The 8428-nt window shown below is 40.1% G+C and overlaps 1 protein-coding gene across 1 annotated transcript; it reads right to left on the bottom strand.

Annotated features, from left to right (window-relative positions):
• Positions 1–3801: 3801 nt before the first annotated feature.
• Positions 3802–7245, bottom strand: LOC127536088 (saxitoxin and tetrodotoxin-binding protein 1-like). The gene is made up of 6 exons (XM_051955548.1): positions 7141–7245; positions 6922–7067; positions 6740–6825; positions 5010–5150; positions 4781–4900; positions 3802–3833 (listed from the first exon to the last, which is right to left on the bottom strand). Exons 1-6 carry the CDS (start codon positions 7243–7245, stop codon positions 3802–3804), a joined length of 630 nt encoding a protein of 209 aa, XP_051811508.1.
• Positions 7246–8428: the final 1183 nt, after the last annotated feature.

The following is an 8428-nucleotide window of genomic DNA, read 5'->3' on the forward strand; positions in this document are numbered from 1 at the left end:
TGATCACCACCTGGTGGTGAGTTAGATCTGATGGCGGGGAAGACTGCCGGACAGACCTGGTAAACCCAAATGAGTAGTGAGGGTGAGCTGGGAACATTTGGAGGAGAACTCTGTCTGTGGGGTTTTCAACTCACAAGAGTTTCTCCTGCGTCCCGGGGGAGGTTGGGGACGTGGAATCTGAGTGGTCCTTGTTCAAAGCCTCCATTGCAGGAGTGGCTGTTAAGAGTTGCAGCGAGAAGGTCACTGGTGCCTGTCATAGTGGCAACCTAAAAACCTGCTGGTGGACTCCAGCTCTGAAGAAAGGTGTCAGACTGATGAAGGAGACTTTACAGACCTGACTGGTTCTAAAGTCTAAAGGGCTGGTTATACGGGCTTGAGGCCACATTCTGATCTGTAATGGTAATAAAAAGCGATAACAGAATGTCAATAATTAAGCAATGAATCGGAAATGAATCTCAGTGCAGATTCTGACATTGCTGAAGCAGGACGCCCTTAAAAGGAATAAGATCTAAACAACACATATTTGGAGTAATATATGAGGCAAGCTGAAGGGAAATTACATTTGGTGAGTCTTTGATCAAGAAAAAAAAAACAGAGAAAATGGCTGAGAAAACTGCACTTTTTGAAGATTTCCTGAGGTGTCACGTGTGTTCAGAGACTTTCAGAGATCCTGTGTCTCTGAGCTGCAACCACAGTTTCTGTTCAAGCTGCCTGCAGGAATTCTGGGAACAAGCTGAAAACAAAAACTGTCCCATTTGTAAAAGAAAATCCTCAAAAGAGAAACCATTAGTAAACTTTGCGCTGAAGGAACTGGCTGATTCCTTTACTAGGAAACAGAAAAGTGGATGATATGAGGCTTTTCTGCTGGTTTTACTAATATGATTGTTACAATCCCACTTTAGTTGAACAATATACTACTTTCATGTCCATTCATTTGCTTCTTCTTCTCTCATTTTGTCCTTTTTTCTGGTGTTGAAGAGAAACTCAGATGTTCAGCGATATGCAGACAATATACTCATACAGGCTGTGATCTACATTAATCCATTTGTTCTCTTCTCTCACCAAATATTTCATATCACAACCACATCACTGTTAACAGTAAATCAGTGTCATTTCATCTGTGCAGTGTTGCTGGATCCAGGACTTCATCTCGGAGTTGGTCTTTAAGGACTCTCTGCAGAGGCTTCATGTTCTCCATGTAGGACAGATTCAGGACAGCATTCTTTGTTTTCCAGCTGATCATCCTGGTTAAACATAAACTTACAACTAAAAACTTTCTGAAGAAATTTTGAGTGTGCTGATGCAGCTTTTGTATTTTTATGTCTGTTCTGTGTAATATACAGATTTGATGACAGGTTAGAGAGGCCCTCTGTTTCTGATTTTCACGCAAAATTTTGGAGCTCCAAAATAATGGGAGTCAATTCCAGTTTTGGTTGACACACTCTGTAGTCTAACCTTGCCAGCAAGTTGATTTCTCGCGATATTTGTGAGTTCACAAATCTCTCAAGAAACCATCTTGCTCCGCTCCCGCCTTCACTTTTCGTACAGCACCAAGTTGGTTTGGGCCAATCACGCAGTATTCGTGTGTGGGGCAGGATATCCGGGTGTGACGACGACACCAAGCGCCAGTAGATCAAAACAAACATGGCAATGGAGGACAACGATCGTGTTGATGCTGCTATTAAGTCGGTTTTAGCTGAATCTCCTATCGCTTCTTTGAAGGAAGAACAACGAGAGGCGCTTTGCGCATTTCTGGATGGTAAAGATGTTTGTGCTTTTTTACGTACGGGTTTTGGTAAGAGTTTAATCTACCAATTGGCTCCGCTCGTTGTGAAGATCCCGCGATTGGCTAAAAACAAACCTGTCAGAGGCGGGACATACTGTTGCATTGTCCAATCCGTGCCTCTTTCCTCCGAACGGATTTACATGGAGCGGTCCCAGATTGATATTGTGGAGTACTATGAAATACTACACAATTATTAATCTGGCTATTGCCAGGTTATCTGTAGTCTGAGATGACTTATGAAAAATCCCAATGTTCTACAGCGATAAGACTCACTGGGTAAAGAAAGGGTGCAAACCCCTGCAATTTTTTTTCCATAAATTGTTCATGAACAGTAGAAGGAGACATGGTTAACTGCAATTTAAAATAAATGAAAGTATTTGGTCATAATTTAGAGCAGAAGAAAAATTCAGGATTTTTAAAAAAAAACTTCACAACACCTAAACTGCGACGGCAGTAAAACTGTAAAAGATACCAAAACACAGAATTAGAGGAGTAACAATTGAAGCCTTATGACTCCTTTAAACTTTGAATGAAGTTTAGTGAAGTAAAGTAGAACAACAAAGAAGGCTGGGTTCTGGCAGCTACCATTCATTAGAAAGGGGATTTTCAACACAGCCCTGTGACAGACTGGCGACCTGTCCAGGGTGTCCCCTGCCTTTGCCCGAGTCAGCTGAGATAGGCTCCAGCCCCCCGTGTGATCCTAGTGAGGATAAAGTGGTGTATAGAGAACGGATGGATGGATGGATTTTTACCACAATTTTTTTTGTTGTCTTTTTCTTTTGCGAATTTGGCTTACAAAACACAGCATACATTACTAGTCAAGCCCTACATTTTGATATATAATTTGCATGGATTTTCTCTAAGTTACAGGATGGGTCAAGGAGCAACTAATCTAAGAAAGCTACTTGCTAGCTTCTGGATGTGAATGACTAGTCCTTTATTCACTTTAATAAGCTGTTGTGCGTCTAAACCTACAGTCTGACGTCTTATTTTATATCTAAAGGCTGCAAAACGGACATACATTATAAGCTTAACACAAACTGAGCTAGTTAGGCAGTCCTAAAGCAAGCTTATGTGGCATCACATTATTAAAATAACATAAAAAGTCAGCAAGCTAGCTACTGATATCTCAAGCTAATGTAGCATAACATTATTAGCTCAACGTAAGCTGAGCTAGTTAGGTACTGCTAAAGAAAGCTGATATTGCATACCCTTACTTCCTTAACATGAGGATGATTCTATAATTAGGGGTACATTTCAAGTCCATGGGGTATATTTGTCAATTCTTATTTTCAAAGCAGTTAGACAAACAACAACAATATTCTGGATGAATAGACCCAAGAAGTTGCAAACAATTGTTTTATCAATTGCGGAGTACTTAATTCATGTCTTCTACGACATAACTTTTGTCTGTAACACAGTTGACAAAAGAATGAATTAGGTGTTTATTTTGATTTGAATATTTAAGAAATAATTAGTGATTAAGCTGGCCAATTAATGCATTTAGCACAATCCAGGGTATACTATAGAAACAAATAGAATATAAAGTCAAAAAGCACAATGATTTTTTCACTTTTTGGTTGATCTGAAATGTACCCCTAATTATAGAATCACTCATGAACTCAATGTAGCATAACATTATCAGCTTAAACTATAGTCAGGCAGTTAGTCTTGTACACCAATAATACTTTTGCTTTTTTGTTTGTTTGTTTTTTACTGCTGGTTAACTTGTTAAACTCATCACAATGCTCAGCTAAGTTTTTAACAAAATATCTAACAAATTTTAGTCATGGAGTTTGTTCAAACAAACATAAACCAGATTATACAGATACACAATATAATGTAACTGAGACAGTAAAACACTCTGATATCTTATAACTGTCGTCTTTAACAATGTTGTTTTAGTTGTTTCCAGCTACATGTGAAATAAATACAGACAGTCTAAATTTGCTGTATGTTTTATTAATGAATCAAGAGAAAAAACAGAAACATAATGATGAAGTCCTATCATCGTCTCAGGCTTCTTTCTTCTTGTCAACACAAAACTCTGCAGAGACACAAAGACTGAAGTCAGTAGTTTGTCCTGATGTGCAGATTCACATCCTCTTCATCCACCCTGCAGCTCCACTTAGTCACCAGCCATGTCCAAGAGCCATAAATCAATAAACAAGGAAGGAAAACTGTGTGACCCATGTTAGTCCTTTGTACATTATCTGGCAGCTATGAGGTATTTCTCTGTAGTTGTGTTCATAGTATGTACAGTTTTCGGGGTGTTTAGCTGTCAACAGATACCGTTGGAGTCTTGTAGAGAAACTCTCTTTGGTGCTCCTAACATTTATCTTCATTATCAATACATCAAACAGCTTCTTCTTTAACCCCATAAACTCTCTGAGGACACCCATGTTCCATCCTCCTCCCTACTTTTAGTTCAGCCACTACATCAGTAAACATGGACATATTTGTCATCAGAGGATTCAAACATTCCTTATCGTTCCAATTTACCATTGATTTCCCTTTATTTTATTTACATTTTGGATGACAGCAGCAAAAAACAAACACTATGCAAAATCATGATGGCCACGGCAAATTGGGTCGCCAGCAAAAGTTACAGGATTGCAAATGATTCATAATTATTCATAAAATATAAAAAAATCTTCAGATTTTGGGATCTTCAAAGCCCACTGTTCTGGTTCTGTATCACCTCAGACAAAGTGGTTCAGCCATTTTAGTTGTTGTTTTTGCTCCAAAATATGGAGAATGGATTGTTGAGTGCATAACATGTCACAAAAAAAATGTCATGGACTCATCAGAGACTATTGATCTGAAGCTAAAGTGAACAAATTCTGATGCGTAGTTTTTTGTGAGCTGCAGCCAGAATGCAAATTTGTTCAGTTTACTGTCACAGAATCATGACTTCAGTGATTAATTAAATGCATTGCCGTTCAGCGACCAACAGGAGGTTAATCACGGTGGTTATTTTAGTGTCTCTCTGACCTGCCACCCCGTCGTAGGTGAACCACGTGGAGACATCAAACTTCAGACACTCAGCCATCTTCTTATGGACTACCGCTGCCGCCTTCAGGTCATCAGCATCCTGGTGTTTCCCTTCTTTCCCTGTCAAAGAGAATAACAAGAATTCAGGCTGGAAGTATCATCAGTATCATTAAGACATCTGGTGTGTTGATGATATTTCCGTCCAGTATTGTCAGGTGTTTGGTCTCACTGTAGAAGAGCAGCATTCTCCCGATTTTCCCCTCGAAAATGCCACTGTAGATGCCTAGCAGACAGTCGGGACAGGACTGGTAGAAATCTGCTCGGCCCTGATCATCGTACACAGAAACAACGCCGTCGTACTCCTTTGTTCCTGGAAGGAAGAGATTCAGACAGAAAACTGAAAACTACAAGACAAAACGATAAACTGAACCCAGGTCACAACTCAGAGCTGAGAAGCTCAGAGCCAGAGATGTGCTGCTCAGCTTTCTTTGGATTTGTTGGGAGGTGGAGTTTTTCTCATTTCAGATGGAACTAAAACAAGTGCTGCAAAGAGATGATCAAAGCTATTTTTAATGGCTCTGTATCGGCACAAACCTAAGCCGAATCCTTTGTTTACATCTGCTACCATACGGGTTTAATGAATTTGATGATGGTTTCTGATAAATGCAGCATTTTTGATCAAGGATTGATTAATTTATAATATAAACTGACTACATTTGCTAATTTACCTTGGCTGATATTGCTAGTGTAAGCTTTATACACATGATGCAGGTCATTAAAACAGGTATTACATTTGCCATTTGGTCATCGAGAAATTATTCTAGTTAATCTCGTTTTGGGTTAATGGATATGTGCTCGTTGAATGTCATTTAATATACATCCCAAAAGTCTTTGTCATGGTGCCCTTTTAGCAGCTAAAACCCCTACAATGAGGGTTACCCTCTGGTTGCTATTGTTTGAAACAGGAGGCTCCACCTGGTGGTTCAACCAGGTACTACAATTAATCTACAATACTTGAAGTGTCTCTTATCTTGGTCAGTTAACGGGTGTCGGCAGATTCAAAACATTAAATAACTTAGATCGGATCAGTCACACACACACACACACACACACACACACACACACACACACACACACACACACACACACAAAAACTTGAATCCCATTTGGACTTGACCCCGCTACAAGACCTGGAGTAGAGTCTAGAAGCTGTTTTACCAGGGTTATGTCAAAAGATCGAGGGATGTTTTACCTCTGAAAGCAGTTGCACGAAGCAGTTGTGTGGATATAACATCATTATAGCAGATGTTTGGGTAATTGTGTACGTCTTTGTGGTTGTTTTGTGTCTCTATACCTGTTTTTTTGTGTGTCTTTGTTGTTATGTGTCTGTTGTGGTTGTTTTGTGTTTCTTTGTGGTTGTTTTGTGTGTCAGTGTGGTTGTTTTGTGCCTCATTGTGGTCATTTTGTGTCTTTTTGTAATTGGTTTACATATTTTTGCTGTTGTTTTCCATCTGTCCATGTCTTTTTGTGTCTCTGTGGTCATTTTGTCTCTCTTTGTGTTTGCTTTGCATCTCTTTGTGGTCATGTTGTGTCTTGTTGTGGTTATCTTGAGTGTCTTTGCAGTCATTTTGTGATTGATTTGCAACTCTTTATAGTTGCTTTGCGTCTCTCCATGTCATTTTACATGTCTTTGTGGCATTTTGCATCTCTTTGTTGTTGTTCTGTGGTCATATTGTGTCATTGTAAGATTTTCTTCAGGTATAAATCCAAGGGCCTGTGGTCACTTTGTTTTGTGTCTGTAGTTGTTTTGTGTCTCGTGTTTTTTTTGGTTTCTCTTTGTGATTTTTTATGTATTGATGCAGTTGTTTTGTGTCCATTTATGGTTCTTTTGCGGCTCCTTTGGTCAATTTGTGTCTCTGTGTGTAGTTTAGTGTCCATCCAGTCTGTTCGGTGACTCACCGGGCTCTACCAGCTCCAAAGTGTGGTTGGACTTCTCGGGATCAGGAATCGTCATGTTGAGACGAAAGATGAGACATTTTCCACCCCTGAAAAAAACAAAACTTCTGTTGTAGGAAGCGAACCTCAACCTGAGAGGACGGGGGGACCACAGACAGACCCACAACGCTGTGTGATGGACTTACACAACGTTCCTCTCCACCAGCAGGAAGGTTTTGTTGTCACTTCTTGTCTCTACCTCCACCACCGAGCTGTTGGCGTACCTCACTAAGTCTATACCTTGTGGATAATCCGAGAACGCCTCCACCAGAACCCAGTGAGACTCCACAATCTGAGCAGACAGACAGGCGATAAGTGCTGCAGAAACAACATGGCTGCATCGTGTTGTGCTGTTGTGTTCCTACCTTGTCCATCTGCTGTGGCTGCACCTTCTCGGGCATGTCACATTCATCAGCTGCACCGGCGCTCAGCAGCAGCAGTAGCAGCACCGCTCTGAACAGAACCTGCATCCTGGATCAACAGAACCTGATGTTTGTAAGTGAAGGGAAGTCAGAGTGTAAAGTCTGCTGAAGGCAGCCCTGATCTGAAGAGCGTTTTTATAGCTGAGCAGCTGGAAGCGATCCAACCTGATGGACACCTGAACCCTGGACAGCACCTACACATTGTAAATATTATGTCCATACAGGTATTGATCTATACTTGTGCACCACGTTCACTGAACTGCCCTCACTTCATGTGTAGTTTCTCTCTTTTACTGCCACTGATAGTGATGGTGTAATAGTGCTGCCTTTTGTTATGTCTTTCTGCGATCAGTTTACATCTCTTTGTGGTCATTTTGTCTCTCTTTGTGGTCATTTTGTGTCTATTTGTAGTCATTTTGTGTCTCTTTGTGGTCATTTAGTGTCTCTTTGTGGCCATTTTGTGTTGCTTCTGATCATTTTGTGTCTCTGTGGTCTTTTTGTGCCTCTTTCTTGTAATCTTGTGTCTATTTGTGGTCATTTTGTGTCTCTTTGTGGTCATTTAGTGTCTCTTTGTGGCCATTTTGTGTCGCTTTCTGATCATTTTGTGTCTCTCTGTGGTCATTTTGTGCCTCTTTCTGATCATTTTGTGTCTCTCTGTGGTCATTTTGTGCCTCTTTCTGGTCATTTTGTGTCTCTTTCTGGTCATTTTGTGCCTCTTTGTGGCCATGTTGTGCATCTTTCTGGTCATTTTGTGTATTTTTGTGGTCATTTTGTGCCTCTTTGTGGCCATGTTGTGCATCTTTCTGGTCAATTTGTGTATTTTTGTGGTCATTTTGTGCCTCTTTGTGGCCATGTTGTGTGTCTCTCTGGTCATTTTGTGCCCCTTTGTGGTCATTTTGTGTTTCTTTGTGATTATTTTGTGTCTTTTGTGGTTGTTGTGCATCTGCTGTGTTGGCTTTGTGTCTCCTTGTGGTCATTTCTGTCTCTCTGGTTATTTTTCATCTCCTTGTTATTTTTTTGTGTCTTTTTGTTGTCACTTTGTCCTTATAATTGTTTTGCATCTCTTTTTAATCAATTTGTGTTTCTTTGTAGTGTCTTTGTGTCTGCTTGTAGTTGTTTTGTCGGTGTTAAATTTTTTTATCTTTAACTTTATCTAATCTTGATTATTTGTGTGTAGATTTTGAATCTCTCTCATTCTCATTGTAGTCTGTCTGTCTCTCTCTGTGGTCAT

The sequence above is a fragment of the Acanthochromis polyacanthus genome, chromosome 11, assembly GCF_021347895.1.
Source record: "Acanthochromis polyacanthus isolate Apoly-LR-REF ecotype Palm Island chromosome 11, KAUST_Apoly_ChrSc, whole genome shotgun sequence".
Lineage (NCBI taxonomy): Eukaryota > Metazoa > Chordata > Actinopteri > Pomacentridae > Acanthochromis > Acanthochromis polyacanthus.